The sequence below is a fragment of the Neofelis nebulosa genome, chromosome 4 (genome assembly GCF_028018385.1).
Source record: "Neofelis nebulosa isolate mNeoNeb1 chromosome 4, mNeoNeb1.pri, whole genome shotgun sequence".
NCBI classification, from domain to species: domain Eukaryota; kingdom Metazoa; phylum Chordata; class Mammalia; order Carnivora; family Felidae; genus Neofelis; species Neofelis nebulosa.
The window spans coordinates 54,287,840-54,305,176 of NC_080785.1; the positions used below are offsets into that span (position 1 = coordinate 54,287,840).

The 17,337-nt window shown below is 38.3% G+C and overlaps 1 protein-coding gene and 1 long non-coding RNA gene across 7 annotated transcripts in view; one reads left to right on the top strand and one right to left on the bottom strand.

Annotated features, from left to right (window-relative positions):
- The window catches only part of LOC131509283 (uncharacterized), a 49,115-nt gene that overhangs the window by 20,460 nt on the left and 11,318 nt on the right, over window positions 1-17,337 (top strand). The window lies entirely within an intron of this gene.
- The window catches only part of KLHL7 (kelch like family member 7), a 68,997-nt gene that overhangs the window by 13,701 nt on the left and 37,959 nt on the right, over window positions 1-17,337 (bottom strand). For all 5 annotated transcript variants that reach the window (XM_058724834.1, XM_058724832.1, XM_058724830.1 and 2 more), the window contains one exon: window positions 10,173-10,315. In XM_058724834.1, the coding sequence (XP_058580817.1) occupies window positions 10,173-10,315 (143 nt within the window). The remainder of the gene's footprint in view (window positions 1-10,172; window positions 10,316-17,337) is intronic.

The following is a 17,337-nucleotide window of genomic DNA, read 5'->3' on the forward strand; positions in this document are numbered from 1 at the left end:
GGAATAATCTGGGTTCTTCTTATTCCTGTTGTATTTCTAGCTAAGTCACTCTGGGCATTTGACTTGACATCAAAGGACCTGAACCACCCTCATCTACCAATCAAGATGCTGGTGAGAGGGCCACTGAGGTCCTCATGCACAGTCTCCATATCTTATCACTTAGAAAAATAATAATTGAGCACTAAAACCACAGCCTCTCTGAAAACAGTGATTTCCCCCATGTCTTTGTATGGTATTTGGCCGAGGGCTTAGTGTACTGATGGGAATGTTTTTATTGGGAGATAGGCCAGATTTGTGGGAATGTCTTTCAGCTGAACCACCTTCATTTTTGACTTTCTAAAGGTCAAAGACTAGATGCTGCACGGGGCTCCTAGTCCAATGTCAGTTCCTCATTGTAGTGATGTCTTTAAACTATACTGACTCCAGTGTGCATCTTGTCACTCTAGTCCCTGGGCCTCTGGTGGCTGCACTACTGAGGTACAGGAAACCTATGACCCACCAACAAACAGTAGCTGATGTTAGGAACCAAGCTTTTATCTACTTTTTTGGTAAACTGAAAGAGTTTCCATCTTTATCCTTAGCTAGAACAATTCTTCTCCTAGGAATTTACTCTCCAGAAAAAATTGGGACAATGTAAAGTTGGCATATACAAGATGTTTCACTGCAGGGGTATTTTAACAGGGAAAAATGGGAATTAGGCCAAATGTGCATGAAGAAGATAAGCATTAAACAAATTATGGTATATCCTTAGCTTCAGATAAACTATGTTATATCCCTATGACGGAACACTCTGTAGCCCTTTGAAAGGATGGTATTTTCACTGACATGAAAATACTTCCACAATATAAATGCCGAAAGAGTAAAAAATAGTTTTTACAAGATAGCGTGTACAGTATGATCTTATATATGTAAAATGAGAGGACTGGAATGATATTCACTAACTTCTGAGAACTGTCTTTTGATACTGGGAGTGCTTTGGCTTTCTCCTTTGTATCTTGCTATATTTGAATTTTCTACATGTGTTTATTTAAACAGAAAAAGTAGGGACACCTGGGTGGCTCAGTCGGTCAAGCGTCCGACTTTGGCTCAGTTTATGACCTCGTGGTCCATGGGTTCATGCCCCATGTCGGGCTCTGTGCTGACAGCCTGGAGCCTGCTTGGGAGCCTGTGTCTCCATCTCTCTCTGCCCCTCCCTTGCACTCTGTCTTTCTCTCAAAAATAAACATTAAAAACAAACAAACAGAAAAAGTAAATACATCAATCAGGCAAATGGTAGCAAAAGTATGGTACAAGGGAAACAACTTCTCAGAGCAGATGTTTATAATAGTGCTAATGTTTTAACACAAAGGTGGAAGTAAAATTAATTTCAGGTTTTAAGAACTGAAACACATAAATAGCTATTATACTATGAGGCTGAGTTTCAACTACAGGACAGATCAGAAGCAGTCTTTCTGCCTTCCTTCCAAACAGCACACTTACCAGGGCACTCTGGTTTTCAGAAGTAAACATTTGATCATGCCAAGTAATTTCTCAGGCCATACCCATTTTGAAATACACTATTTTCAACAGGGTCACACAAATATTGCTGAGAACATACTCCAAACTCCAGAAAGGGATTTAAAGAATCAGCCATTAGGAGAAAACGCTCTTGTAATTTAAGTTCTTCAAGAAATACAGCATTGTAGTTAGGAAGAAAGGGCTTCCACAGTGGGGGGTGGGTGGGGGTGGGTGGGGCATGGCTGTGCTGTAGTAAACTGTGAGATAAATAAGGAACAACAAGCATGTAAGTGGCCATTTCTCAGCTGTTAATGATTGTTAAAATTAGCAAGGAGCCTGAAGGAAGGGCAGATACCTGATGAAAGGGAATTACTGATTAAGAATAACTGCTGCTGGGTGTCTGGGTGGCTCAGTAGGTTTAAGTGTCAGACTCAGTCTCAGCTCAGATCTTGATCTTGGGGGTCATGAGTTCAAGCCCCACATTGGGCTCCATCCTGGGCATGGGACCGACTTTAAAACAAAAAACCTGCGGCTTTATAAAGTCACAAAATGTCTTCCCTTCAACTCTCAGATGAATACCATACCACCAGAAAACAAAACTCAAACCTGAATTACTCAGAAATTTAAATATGAAATGAAGCTCAATGCAAAAGTGGACCCTGAGAAGGATGTTAGGCTTTATAAGAGCCCTTGTGCTTTGCGTGGAGAATCCATGAAGCGCCCCTATGCTAGCGCTCTGCCAGTTACTTCAACACAAGATCTGCCTTTACAGCCCTAACGCGGGATTGCAAATCTTGGCACGGGAAGGCACACTACTCTTTAAATGACTGTCCCAAATCTTGAAATGCAGTAACAGACTCATTTAATAAACTGTTCTCACTAGATGGGATGAACATCTGCTGTCTCAGATGGACAGAGTAGGGGAGATGCTGGACAAGGGCAAGAGGTTTGGAAGAGTTGGGGAAGGTGAAGAGACAAAGGAGATGAACAAAGGAAGATGAGAAGCCTTTTTATGTTTAAATATGGAAGATGAAGAATCCTAAAGATGTGGCAGGGAGAAGCTGAGTGAGTGAAGGTCAAAGAAAAGATGGAGTCAAATGAACATAACTGATGCTCACACAAATGCTGAGAAGCTTTAAACTTTCTTAATAGACCAGAAAGCTGAAGTTTAGAAAGACTGATTTGCCTTAGTTCATATACCCTAAACTTGAAATGCTCTTTCTCCTAAAGAGGTGCTTTCATTTACAAAAACAAAACAAAACAAAAGTAACCAACCAACAGAACAAATAAAACAAAGAAAAAGAACCAAAACAAAAAAAAAAAAAAAAAAAAAAAAGGCATCACAAAAGAAAAATGACCAATGGCCTAGTCCTTCAGTTCTTCCACCTACATCTAATTTCTTTTTTTAAAGCACAAAGTTAGATTCCATTCAGCTAAGTAATACTTTGGAAGCTCACATGAAAAATTTTAATAACCATACTTATCAAACCAAAAAGATGCAGACATACTTAGGATTCAATATATTCTTGTCTTTTCTCTTTCTTCCTATCCAAACTCTACCAGTAAGTTTCCCTCAAGAAAACCTCCATGAAGCTTCCATGGACAAATCCAACTCAGGTGGAGCTCTTCATATCAACAAGGCCATTACTGTCCATCCCATATTGGGACTTTTGATTGGCTGTGTTCAGTGGCTTCCTCACTGACCTCAGCCTCTAACTGCTTCCTGCTTCTGGACATAGTCCATACAATATGTTCTGTTGTTTATAACCGCTGAGGATAATTTTCTCTTAAAACCTGATCATCAATTTTCAAAGAAAATAATCACAGCAAACCTATTTGGACGTGATTTAATACTTCTAGGATGACAGATCTTACTGTGCCTCTGGGTCATCATATGAACAATTACCCAAATTAGCCAAGAGAAAATTCCAAGTGCCATGGTAGTGGTAATTTTTCTACTTCTCTGAGGATTACCCTCAACCTGACCCTTATCCCTATAGTCCTGTGTTCATATGCCCACTACTCTCCGGCTCATTTCAGAATGGCTGGAGTCTTTAAAACACCACCACACACAGATGCCATGTTTAGTTTTCTCATTCCTTCCCCCTTACACCCCTTAATCAAATACCTACTGCTCTATTACAGAAACAAAACAAAATAATAAAACTACAGCTCTATTTCTGCTCTCTCCCAGACTTTTTTAGGGGATTGATCTGTTAATTTATGATAACTATGGCTTACAGAGAATGAGTCTGGTATCATCCCTCCTGTGGTTAGCTGTACTTCACTGGGGTTTCTTGCAGACGCAGTGACTAAACACAGAAAGAAACAGATCCCTGAAGGGTGACAGCAAGGGGCTGTCAGGTTGATTTTAGAATAAAACTACAAAATAGTGTGTGGTGGAGATGCTTGAAGAGAGAAGAACTGAGGCTCTCAATATTTTAGAAGACATTTTAGGAAGGAAGAGCACTCTCCTGAGAATTTACTTCAGAATGTACTCCAGTCTCTTCCATATGAATGTGAGTACCGCCTCTCTAACCAAACTGCATGCAAACAAGCTTACGGAACAGCTACTGTGCCCAAGCTGCAGAGGACCTTATTACCACTGGATGCCTATTATAACGACAACTAAGGAAGCTGAAGGGATACCCAGGGTGACCCACACTTGCATTCCAACAATGTCGGCCCCTGGGTACACAGCCAGGATCCAATCCACTTGGGATGACTGCTGCCCACTTTGGATATTTTGTTCCTATGGGCGCTCCTGATCCTTTGAGCAGTGCTCTTCCTTTTACCTCTGTGCACTGCTTCTACAGCACTCTTTTGCTGGTGGCAAACACAACTGATACACTCTCATACAAGCTTTGTTAATTTTTTATTTAAGTAATCTCTACATCCAATGTGGGGCTCAAACTCACAACCCTGAGATCAAGAGTTGCTCTTTGACAAAGGAGCCTGCTCTTCTAGGTTCCCCATGTGCCTTATTAACTTTTTAATTTAAGATTTACACTTCTTTGTGTACATGTCTTTTAAAATAATATGCAATGTATAACTGCCCATTTCCACCCTGATCACAGAGTGGGACTGTCTCCTCAGTGAAGGCCTGTTTAAGAGGTAAGGTGGCTATGATGCTGTGAGAAAAAGCACTGTGAAGCACACTGATACCTATAACAAACAATATTTCCAGCAGGAAAATGTGTTCTGAGTGGAAGGTAACTTCATTTCTTTTGATTTAGGGCCCACCTATGTTTAAACCCAGTCCTATAAAACTGACAAAACTGCTTGTGAAGTGTTATATATAAAGTTATCTTGGTGTATTCATCCTTTCAAACTTGAGTGTCCACATTGGGCCAGACACTAAGCTCAGTGATGAATCTGTCAGAGTTCTGAATGAGAAAATGTACTCAGGGTAATCCTTCTGAACCTGATGGTTTCATATGACACGGCACCATACGGTTTTCTGCCTTTGTAATTTACAGGCTCTGGCCCTTACCTTGTTGGGTCTCAGTCCTTATTTGTTTTTGGCAGGGAATAGGCAGAATCCCTTTTTCTCTAGGACACGGTCTCCTATTTCTCCACTATACTGAAGTGGCAAGCCAAGACCTTTACCAAGTTCTAAGCCCTTAGAGCTCATCATTTTACCAGTAGTAACAGTCCATATAAAAACTGGTCAATTAAGTCAACTTTTATTTAGGCATTAATATCATAAGACATTCCCATCCTACAATTTGAGAATACCAGTACTAAAAGAGTAGAGCATGGTTACACATAAATAACTTTTTTAGTAATCACTAAGCACTTGAAAACTTTAAAAACAGGTACAGATGGGAGAAAGGAAGACTCAACAGACTTTATAAAAGGATCATAACAAGAATTACATCATTTCAATTCAATACAGCAACCCAAGACTCCTTTTTCTGTCAATACTCAGGAAAAAAAATAAGATTTTATCATTTTTCAGTCAGCAATATAAATATTTGCCTCTTCTCACCAGTGATATCCAAGGAATATCTAATGATAATAGTTTATAGGGATACCACCTTAATTCTAGACAATTCAATTAAGTAATAATACTACTTAAATTGCCTCCTTTAAAGGAGATCAATTCAATGAAAATGATAATTTTTGGTGCATATAGCACACACACAAATGGGGCCCACTTGATGACCGTCAAATCTGAATTTCTGAATTCTAACTGATGAACGGTTAAGTTCAATAAAATATAATTTCTGAATAGTACTTCTTATTAAGCAATCTACTTGAATACTGAAACAGTGTTCACTTTGGGAGATTCAAGATAAATAACAATAATTTATAATGAAATCAGCCTTCCCAATTATTTAAATATTAGATATAATAAAGACTAATCAACTTATATTAAAATATTATATACAAATAATAGTAATGGGTGAGTTTTTCAAGATAAAATTTTATAGCAAAAAGAAGGGAGGGCGTGATACTTCTAATAGAAACATTTAATAAACATTTAGTGGAATTCTAATGGTGTTAGCTTCAGGGCATAAGAGACAATTGATGGAATGAGTATAATTTTATTTGTAGTTATTTCCTCAATTATTTGAATTTTTCCATTGAAAGCCTAAAAATTTGTGGTTGAATACAGGGAAGAACATTAAGTATGTATCAGGCATTTATAAGAGCAAAGTAAGACAATGAATGAGAATTCTGGAGTTACAGTCTTACTTTCAGGCTTGTATAGAATATGTGTCTCTTTTTCACTGTCCAATTAAAAAAAAAAAAAAAAATCAAGGAAAGGGTTAGAACTACACACCAAAAATAAAGTGCTGGGAGTCATTCCACATTTGCCACATTCTACAATGCTCAGCCTCGTAAATGAAATTAAGATCTCCTTGTCCCTCCATACATCAAAATAGCCACCTACTTTAACATAAAATATTTTCTACCAAAATGTAGTTTCATTTCCTTTTAAAGAAACTGAAGTATACTTAACACACAATGTTACATTAGTTTTAGGTGTGCAACATAGTGATTTGATAAGTCTATATGTTATGCTCTGCTCACCACAAGTATAGTTAGGGTTTTTTTGTTTTTGTTTTTTGCTTTTAACTGTAAAAATCAATACTGTAGTTAGGCTTTGGGTAACAAGAAGGGGTTATTATCAACACTTGAAAGCTGTGGTTCATAGAATTATAAACTCCTATGATTTCATTTTTTGCTTGGAAAAAAAAGATCATACTTGTAAGTTTCCTGCCCTTTATTCAAATGGATCCTGAAAAATTAAAAAACAATGAAACAGTGAAATGTCAAGAAGTCTTAACTTTACCTGGTGTGAAATAGATGGGTAGGTGTATCAATCACTTCAGCACAACACCATTGTGCTTACTGGGTTGTACCACATAGGCCATGAAGCCTTGTTGTACCTGCCAGACACCAGTCTTCTGAGAAAGGAAGCCAGATGTCTTTAGTAAAGAAAATACAGCCTATATTCTGGAGATGGAAGAATGGGCCAGAGACGGATGGATGAGTTGAGACCAGACCAACAGGGACAGTCCAAACATGATGCTGTTTAACCAATCTAACCCAACCCTCCCTCCTTGGAGAGAGGTCTTCTTGCTATCTGGCAGTATATTTACTCATGGGTTGTGGTGTTAAATACTACAGTAAGAAGGAAAAGCCTTCTTTGGTAAGGCCTCTTTTTCTACCAAAACAGAGGAGGAACTGCTGCTTTGTAGAACTGCCGAGACTAATGCCTCTAATTGTTGCAGCAGGGTCATGTGTGGTCTTCTGACTGGACCAGATTGAAACTACTGCTAACACTTGGTATATAGCTAACACTCTGCTATGAGTATTTCTGTTACTGTCTATCCACACCATTCGATGGGATTTCTTTTCAGCTGGCAGGGAAAACAAAATCATTTCATGGTCTGACCTCAAGTCAAGAGAGGACTCTGTATGCTATAATCTAAGCTGCAGGACCCTTGGTCTATCTCACTTTACCAAAGGTTGTCACACCCTGGTTTCCTATATTGATGCCCATAATTCTGATCAGTTCTGGAGAACAGGAAGTGGTAAGACAAGTGCTTGACAGGACAGAAGCTTAGCCTAGAATATAGTCACTACAAAGTTCAAAGATGTGCACAGGTCTAGAGCTGGGTTGGCAAACTATGGCCTACAGATGGCAAAACTGGGCTGGCAAATCACTGCCTATTTTTGTAAATAAACAAGAACACACCCATGCCCATTTGTTCATGTAGTTTACGGCTGTTTTCCTGCTATAGCATCAGAGTTGACCAGTAATGACAGAGACTGTGTAGCCTACAAAACTGAAAATATTTATTATGAAGTCCTTTATAGACAAAGTTCATTAAGCTCTGATCTACAGCATGTTGGTATAGCTCCTTGGAAACGAAGGCTATAGCTTGCTGCCCCAAGTATCTCCTACATACTACAGATGGAACAGATCCTGTAACTGAGTGTCCCACTTTTATATGTTTATAGGGTAAACCAAAAAGCTGCCAGTTGCAAGTGAAAGCTAGAGCAGGAGACAACCTTCTAAGTAGGACAGGCTATAGTAGAATGGCTTGGCTGCTCAGGTTACTTTGTGATCCTGGGGCATCAATGTACTGACCAGTGTGCTGCTTATAGCTTGGGGCATGTTCCAGTATGATCACGGAGCATGCCCCTGGGATTCTGGAGCAAGGCCAACCCATTTTTTTCAGTACATAGCTCCTGGCTGGCCACTAGGTTGTGACAGACAGCAAATGTCTGACACCAAAGGAAACCAGGTTGACCATATCATTAACCTGTTTTGAACCATTTTACCTGATCTATCAAATCACAAATAGCATGCCTTTGACCAGTCATTTGGTTTGTAAACATAACCCTGCACTTACGGAGGTCCCAACGGCACAGAATACCCAAAAGGATGAATCACAACTCCTTCCTAGGAGGTCTTCTCCTTCGACCAGGGTTATGTCTTTGCGGAGGTGGTCCCTGATAAATCAGCTGATGAATTTGAAAGACCTGAGCTTGGATCATTTGTGATAGTACTAGCCAAGAGGGGACTGCTAAAGCATTTTAGTCCCTTCAAAAATGGTACTAAAGGACAATTCAGAAGAAACCTTCTGATTTGGCAGAATTTCAAGTAGTTCCTTTTATCTTCCATTATGCCCTTCAGGAGAGACAGGCTAAGATCAGTTTTTATCAATTCTGACAGTAGCTAATGGTTCACCCAGATGGATGCAGACCTGAAATAAGCAACAATGTAAGACTGTTGACAGAAAGATTCGAGGAAGGATAATGTAGATGGCCCTCTAGAAAGGACACAAACTTGCATCCCATATGAATTCTTAACAGAGCGCCCACCAGTAAAGTCTCTTAATAATTACATGGATAGGACTGCCATCTATACCTTCCCTTTTCAATCTGATGCTTGTGCTCAATGGGCTTATGAGTGACCACAGGGTCAATGACAGAGGCTGCATACGCTAGCAGCTGTGGAAGCTAACATACTTTCCCGCCCTAAGGCCAATGTGGCTATCCACTAGTCAGCTCCCACTTTGTCAGGAATATTGATCAATCCTAAACCCTTGATTTGTTACCAAACCTTTCCGGAACCAGTTAGTTATCTAATACCAGGCTAACTGCACTGGGACCCCTCCACTGTTAAAGGGACAATGCTCTGCCCTCATTGGAACTAATACTTTGGACTTCGCTTGGACTTCACTCTCTCTTGTACACTTGACAACATCACCATATTACAAATGCTTTGTACATCGCTACTACAGTATGACATAGACTGCCTCCAAAGAAACAAGTATCAGATAAGCATCCTGATGTCAAGAGGATGCTCTGGACTTATCAGGTATCTATCATCAACCAAAAATGGGCCAACAAAATAATAAAGAGACCATTATATGCTTAGATTCAACACCAGTTATGGGTACCACCTTGCAACGTTGGGGTGTTATATTTTAGGACTGTGATATGTGCTCTGCCCCAGCAACACATTTAGTACTAACAGAATATGGTATTATCCCTTCCATAGCCAAAACATACAAGACTAAGAAACGAGGGGTAGAAATGTAAGTGGCCTTTCTCAAGGTTATAATTAATAGTCTATTAAAAATTGTATTTCTAGACCTATGACTCAGGCTCTGCTTGTCCAAATGGTATAACATGTACTGGAAAACACATTAAAATTGATAATTATTTCTACATAGTTAAAGGTAACTTTATCTGTTTTCTTTGTGATTTTCTAGGTTTTCAAATTTTCCAGAATGAGTATGTATTAATTTACACTAAAACATAATTACTAAAGTAAAAAAAAACCAACAACAACCCACATACAGCTTCAGAACCATATTGTCATTGAAAATAGCACCTAAAGGAAACAAGGAGTCGTAATGAATGCAAGGGGTTAGTAACAAAATGAGATAAGATAGGAGAACTAGTTTTCCATTTTCTTTGGTACAGTGGTTACTACCCTGCATTCCAGAGCAATTACTGAAACATTTAAAATCTGAGTAGCCTCAATTTCTTTATTTGTTAAAGAAGACAACTGTGTATATCAAAAGATATGTGAAAGAACAACACAAACTGTAACTTCTCTAAACGTATGAGCTATTATTACTAGTGGCAGATGAGTGTGTATGTGCTCTGAGCTTTCAAAAACCAAAACAATAAAAATCAGTTACCTTTGGGTTAAAATATCTACAAGATTGTGGCTGGGAGCCTCCAAACAGGGCTATGCGGTAGTCATGTTTCTTTCTTCTGGGCCTTGTGCCTTCTACCAATTCCTCTCGATCCTCTGGAGACAGCAGATGATACCTCATTCCACCTGTGGAAAAACATATAGCAACTTTTCAAAAACTTTAGGCACTTTGATGCTTTGAAAAGGAAATAACCAAATATAATAGTGCTTTTACTTCTGTAACTGTTTTTCTATTATCCTTTTAAAGCAGTTAAGGAAAGAGGGGGAAAAGGTAGGAAAATGTGTAAGGGTTGGAGTCCTAACCAATTTATTATTCTCAGCAATCACTATTAGGCTAAGAACGCCAAACCCACTTACTTTACACCAGGTAATTATCTGGCTCTTCAAGCAATAGTTGCCAAAATAATAGTTACTGAAATTCAGATCTCCTAATCTATCAGTTCTCAACCCTAACTGTACATTAGAATCACCTCAGAAATCTCTGAAACTACCACAGACGAATATAGTAAAAAACTCTGTTGGAGGGGCCCAGGCACAAGTATTGCCACTTAAAATGTAGTTCAAAGACCAACAGCTTTAGCATCTGGGAGCTTATTAGAAATAGTGAACCCCAGAACCTACTAGGCTTAGTGAATCAGAATCTACGTATTTAACAAAATCCCATGGTAATTCAGATACACACTTCGAGAAAGTAGATGCCTTAGATGATTTGAAAATGCAATGACAGTTCAGAATTATTGTGATCTAACCTGATCCTTTTCATTTAGCATTTCCTTCATTTTGTCAATGGCCATTTAACAATGAAAAACTTTTAAGGTATTATTTCAAACCAGCATGGGAAGGTGGGTTGCTCAATAAATCATGTTAGATAATGATATAAAGAAAAAAGTTATGGGGCGCCTGGGTGGCTCAGTCAATTAAGTGTTGGACTTCAGCTCAGGTCATGAGCTCACGGTTTGTGAGTTCGAGCCCCGTGTCGGGCTCTGTGCTGACAGCTCGGAGCCTGGAGCCTGCTTCAGATTCTGTCTCTTTCTCTCTGCCCCTCCCCCACTTATGCTCGGTCTCTCAAAAATAAATAAATGTAAAAATTAAATAAATGTAAAAAAAAAAAAAAGGAAAAAGTTATACCCCTACCTCATAATTTATTCTAAGTTCCAAATCAAAAGAATACCTGAATATGCAAAAAATCTCATAAATGTACTAAGAGAAAAATACAACAGTTTTCTTTTTTAAAAATAGGCCCCAAGTGGAAAAGCTAAGGCAGAAAACACAGAAGCCGTGAAAAAAAAAACAAACCAAAAAAACTGACTTAACTACATACAATTTTAAGTTAAATTGCTGCATGGCAGAAAGAAAAAAACAAAACCAAAAAACAATGACAAACTAAGAAAATATTTATCAACAAAAGGGACAAATATTGAAAGATACTGTTAACAAGATAAAGACCAGTTACTAACAGAAAATTCCATTAAGTAACTGAACACAGTTCACAGAAAAAGAACTACTTAAATATACTAACTCTTAAACACACAAAAAGATGCTGAAGTGCTCTAATTAGAGAAATGCAAATTAAATCATACTTTTTCACTTATCAAATTGGCCAAGATCAAACTGTCTGGACACAGGTTAGAATATAGGTGTGGGGAAGCACATGCTGCCTTCTATACAGTGCTGGGGGGGGGGGGGGTGGGTGGGGGACGTGAACAGGTACTACTATTTGGAAGGCAATAGTGTGATCCACCGAAATTACAAATGCACACACTCTTTATAGTCAATGATTCTTCTTAATTCTTCCAGGAGTTTATCAACCTAAAGTTCAGTTAGGAAAGTGGTTAAAAATTACTGTGTATCCATATAATGGAGTATTGTATGTGGCTGTTAAGAAAAATGAAAAAGGGAATATGTACCCATGGAATAATCTCCCAAAACTAACATGGAATAAAAAAAAGCAATACGTAGCAGAGTACACAGTGTGATACCATTTGTGTTTTAAAATGTACGTTTTATGCATATATACACAGTTACATAATTTATACAAGTATATGTACGTAAATGTGTATGCAGACTCAAGTAACCTCCCGCATGAGGGAACAAGGGGATAGGGGACAGACTTTTCACTATATACCCTTTTGTATCTTTTTGAATTATGTATGATGTGCAGTATTATAGATCCAAAGACAAAATAATGTCAACAATTCTTAACACATGCAAAACACTTTGTTCATGATGCTGTGCTGGGCTTTCAAATAAAAAGAGGTTGGAGAAGTTTGTGAGGGAATGAAAATCAATATTTAGCACCTCCTTCATTTCAGAGTTTGAGTAGAAGCACTTTGTATTGGAACAGCAGGAGACCTTTGCAGCCAAGGCTCTGGCACATGCTCTAGGTCAGGGGTCAGCAAACTTTTTCTGGAAAGGGCCAGTAAATATTTTAGGCTTTGCGAGCCACAGATGGTTTTTGTCACATACTCTGGATTTGTTTGTTTTTATAATCCTTTTAGCTCAGGGCTAGCTTTAGCCTGTGGAGTGTAGTTTGCTGACCTCCCCTTCAGCCCTCCTGTTCCTGGTCTGAGATAGTGGTTCTTGCCTGACCATCACTAGTAGCAGCAGCGCCTGGAAACTTGTTAAAAATACAAATTACTGTACTTGACCCTGGACTCTGTGAATCAGAAATGCTGGAATTTGATACTTGACCCCAGACTTTGTGAATCAGAAATGCCGGAATTTGAGAGCTACTGCTCTAGGAGGGCTCCACACAGGCACAAGTGTACTGTGGATACTCCCAACAAGAGAAGACAGGTAGCAAGGAAGGAGAGGGACAGGAGGTAATGGTTTGCAACCAACAGGCCACTGGGTAAAAGTGGCTGACTGTGGCCAACTGTATTGACCTCTGTAGGAAGCATAAGCTGGGGCTTTACTGGTAGGCTTTTTCTCTACAAGGACAGGGCTAGAAACAAATACTCTGACATCTTTCCTGGGGAGCTCTTTGCTCTTTAGGCTTATTGCTTTGGGAGTTATTCCCTTGAGAGTCAGGTATTGTCACTTGCAAATTTTGAGTAAGAAGTTGGTCTGGCCCTTTGCAGTGGCTTTGACTGTGCTTTTTGCTTCCGCTTTGAAAAGACAGTGCTAAGGCAGATGTTAGGAAGGTAATTAATGATCTGAAGAAGGGAGGTTTGAGGTCTTCTTTCCTCCATTTAGCTCTGCCCAGGTCCCAAAGCCTAGAAGAGTCTCAGCTGCTTGTATTAGTCAGGGAATTTTAGAATAACCTACTGTCTTTATTTTTAAAAAAGAAAAAAAAAATGTAATAAATAACAGAGCCTTGATTGGCTTTCTGGAATCCCTATACTTGGTTGGATTTCCAGAATAATCCTGCCATCCTGTTTCTAAATCAATTCAGAATCTACATAGGAACTAAATACTGTACTTGAATGAGATTGGCTAGTTGTCTTTAACAGCTCACATCATGTATGAAGAAACAGGTGCAGTGCTTTATCCAATGAAACCAGAAATATAACACACGGTGTGGGAATGGAGGCATGACAAAAAATCTAATCTTAACATGTGTGAAATCCAAAAGGTGAAAGCCCTAATCTAAAGGTATCTTTTTGGTCCCAATTTTTTCTTTCATCTTTATGAACTTAAGAGACGAGTGGGCACCTATGCTGTACTTCTTAAAATTCTCTCTATACCTTGGTTTTCAAGACACCATCCTTTGGTTCAAGCAGTTTAATAAATTCTCCTTTCCTGGTTCTTTTCCTTCTACCACTGCTTAAATGTAGGTATTCATAAAGATATGTCCCTAACTTATACCCTCTTCTCTTTTTTCTCTTCACACTTTAACTGGATTAAAATATTCCTAGTCTTTTAAAAATTCTTTATTTTCATTTAACAAAAAGATAGTATACCATATACTATTTCATGCTTTTACCACTTATGAAAAATTTCCAAATTACTAGATATTCATTTAAAATATTTTTAGTAAATACAAAGCATTCCATTGTATGGATATATCATAATACTTTTCCAATTTAAGGGACAATATTGGGTCAACCTACCTAATGCCGTAACAATATTATTAAGTAGTAGCAGTGTGATAAATCTAATGAAAATTTTACTTAACTTCCAAGTTAAGAGGCAAGTGATACTATTTAATTACTAGGACACTCAAACTTAATGCCACTCCTGAGAAAGATGTCCTAGGCAGGAGGGAACATGCTCCTTTCTCTTTCATTTATTTCCTTAACTTTGTGCCTGAAACCAGCTATACCTTAAATGAAATGTCCAGATAAGGCACCAAAAACAACTTAATGGTTCAAAGTAGGTTCCAGCTACCTTCTATGAGAGGCTTTCTTTTTTTTTTTTTTAATCGTTTTTTAATTCATTTTTGAGACAGAGAGAGACAGAGCATGACCAGGGGAGGGGCAGAGAGAGAGGGAGACACAGAATCCGAAGCAGGCTCCAGGCTCTGAGCTATCAGCACAGAGCCCAACGTGGGGCTCGAACTCACAGACTGTGAGATCATGACCTGAGCTGAAGTCAGACGCTCAACCGACTGAGCCACCCAGGCACCCCTATGAGAGGCTTTCTTGATCATCACATTAAGTGAAATCTTACAGTTGGTCCCATTTGTGGATACTATCCATGTGGTTTTTGGTTTAGGATGACTGGGAATTCAAGAGCCCAGGAGAGTGAGCATTAGTATACTTAACTTAGCATATTACAGTCATTGCCTGCACATTTCAGGCCTCTTCAAAGAATAAGCTTAACTTCTACTTATAGCAGCATGACAGTTTTGACTTCCACAAAAACAAAATAACTTTAATGCTGGAAATAATAAATGTTAAAACATCGTTTTATGTTTTAAATGCATTGCTAAGGGGCACCTGGCTTGCTTGTCGGTAGGGCATACAACTCGATCTTTGGGTTGTGGGTTTGAGCCCCATGTTGGGCTTACTTAAGATTACTTAAAGTAAAATAAAAAGTAAAGAGTAAAAAGAGTAAAAAGAGTAAAATAAAATAAAATAAAATAAAATAAAATAAAATAGTTAAAGTGGCAAAAAAAAAAAAATGCACAGCCAAGATCAGAGGGTGAAAAATGAGAAAACTAAACACTAGAATGGTAAGCATTTAGAGACCCTGGAGCGACTCTGAGGGCTTTTGATAATATCGGAAACATAGAAATTTATTTTATTGGCTGTATGAGGGAGAGAAGATAAGGTCTTAGATTTATACAAGTAAGGTGTTGGAACGGAGATATTTGCCTAAAGCCAATTCACTTGGACATGTTATACCTTTAATGAAAAGATGAGCCAAAACAAAACAAAACAAAATGCCAAAAAACTAAGCTGCCTTATGGCAGAATGGGGAAATAATACTTTGCCTATTTAAATTTCAGCTCCAGGTAGAGGTAAAGTTTCCTTTCCTTTATACATTCTATACAAAGAATTTATAATGATGGTCCTGCCCTTGTAATGGCTGAGGTTTGAATTTACCTATCTGTAAATCTAGGAAACTGTAAGCCAAGAAAAATTCAAAGTAGTCTTGGATTTTTGTGCCCCAGGGCACTTGGCAAAAGCAAATACTATTCTCCTCTTGAGGAGAGCAGGGAAGACTCACAGGAATACAACCCAGGTCTCCCCATATTCTTGGAGATTAATATCAAACAAATATAAGCTCACAATACAAAAATCACAAAACACATAAGGAATTAAGCAACCAGAAATGAGTCAAAACAAGCAACAAATAGCAGTATCTGGTCTTCAAAGACTTCACATATTGGTATCATCAAACATAAAACATAAAATAACTATATTTAAGGTGTTTACAGAAATAAAAGAACTGAAAACATGAGCAAAGAAAGGCCACTGAAAATGACCAGGCTGCTATGAAAAAAAAAGAAATATCAAGTAATATTCAAAACTGAAAGGATAAGTTAAACAAGTGACTAGAATAGAAATAGATGAAAGAATCAGTGAACTGGAATACAGACTTGAAGGATTACCCCAAATGCAACACAACGAGACAAAGATGAATGGAAAGTTTAGAAATCACAAAGGCAAGACCTGCCAACATTTCTAACTGAAGAATTCCTGAAGCTGTGGCATTATTTGAAGAAAAAAATGGCTGAGAATTTTCCAAATGATGAAAAACACAGATCATTGGACTCAGGAAACAAAACAAATACCAAGCAGGATAAACTAAAGAAATAAACACCTATACACATTTGGTGCTAAACACCACAAATAAAGAAAAGCTCTTGTAAAAAGCCACAGAAAAAATTCAGATCATCTACAAAGAATGACAACTAGACTAATAGCAGGGATCAACAGTAATGATGCAGGGTGAAATAACACCTTCAAGTATTCAATCTAGAATTATACGCCCACTTAATCTTTCATTTAAGAATAGGATGAATAAAAAGACATTTCCAGATAATCGTTTACAATGGCTATTACAATCAGACCATATATGTAGAAATATGGAAAATAATCTCAGAAGGAAGGTCTAAGGTACAAGAAATGGTGAGCAAAGAAACTGGTAAACGTATATATCTAAACACTAACTATATTTTTCAAAAATTATAAAAAAAATTATAATGTCCCACTTGGAAAGTTAAAAAAAAAAAAAAAAGAACTAAAATACAGAACAACAAAACACCTAAAGAGATACACTGAATTAAAATGTCCTAAGACCCTTGTTTTCTTCTAGAGAAGGGTAGAAATCAATCTATCTATGTTTATTTTTTCATTTTGAGAGAGAGAGAGAGAGAGAGTGCACATGCACAAGCAAGGGAGGGGCATGGAGAAGGAGAGACAGAATCCCAAGCAGGCTCCTCACCATCAGAGCAGAGCCCAATGTGGGGCTCTTATTCTCAAACTGTGAGATCATGACATGAGCTGCGACCAAGAGTTGGATGCTTAACTGAATGCACCACCCAGGTGCCCTGAAATATATATATTTTAAGTTTATTCATCTATTTCGAGAGACAGAGACAGTGCGAATGGGAGAGGGCAGAGAGAGAGGGAAAGAGAAATCCCAAGCAGGCTCCGTGCTGCCAGCCGCAGAGCCTCATGTGGGGCTCAAACCCACGAACCATGAGAGCATGACCTGAGCTGAAATCAAGAGTCAGACAAGTTCAACTGACTAAGCCA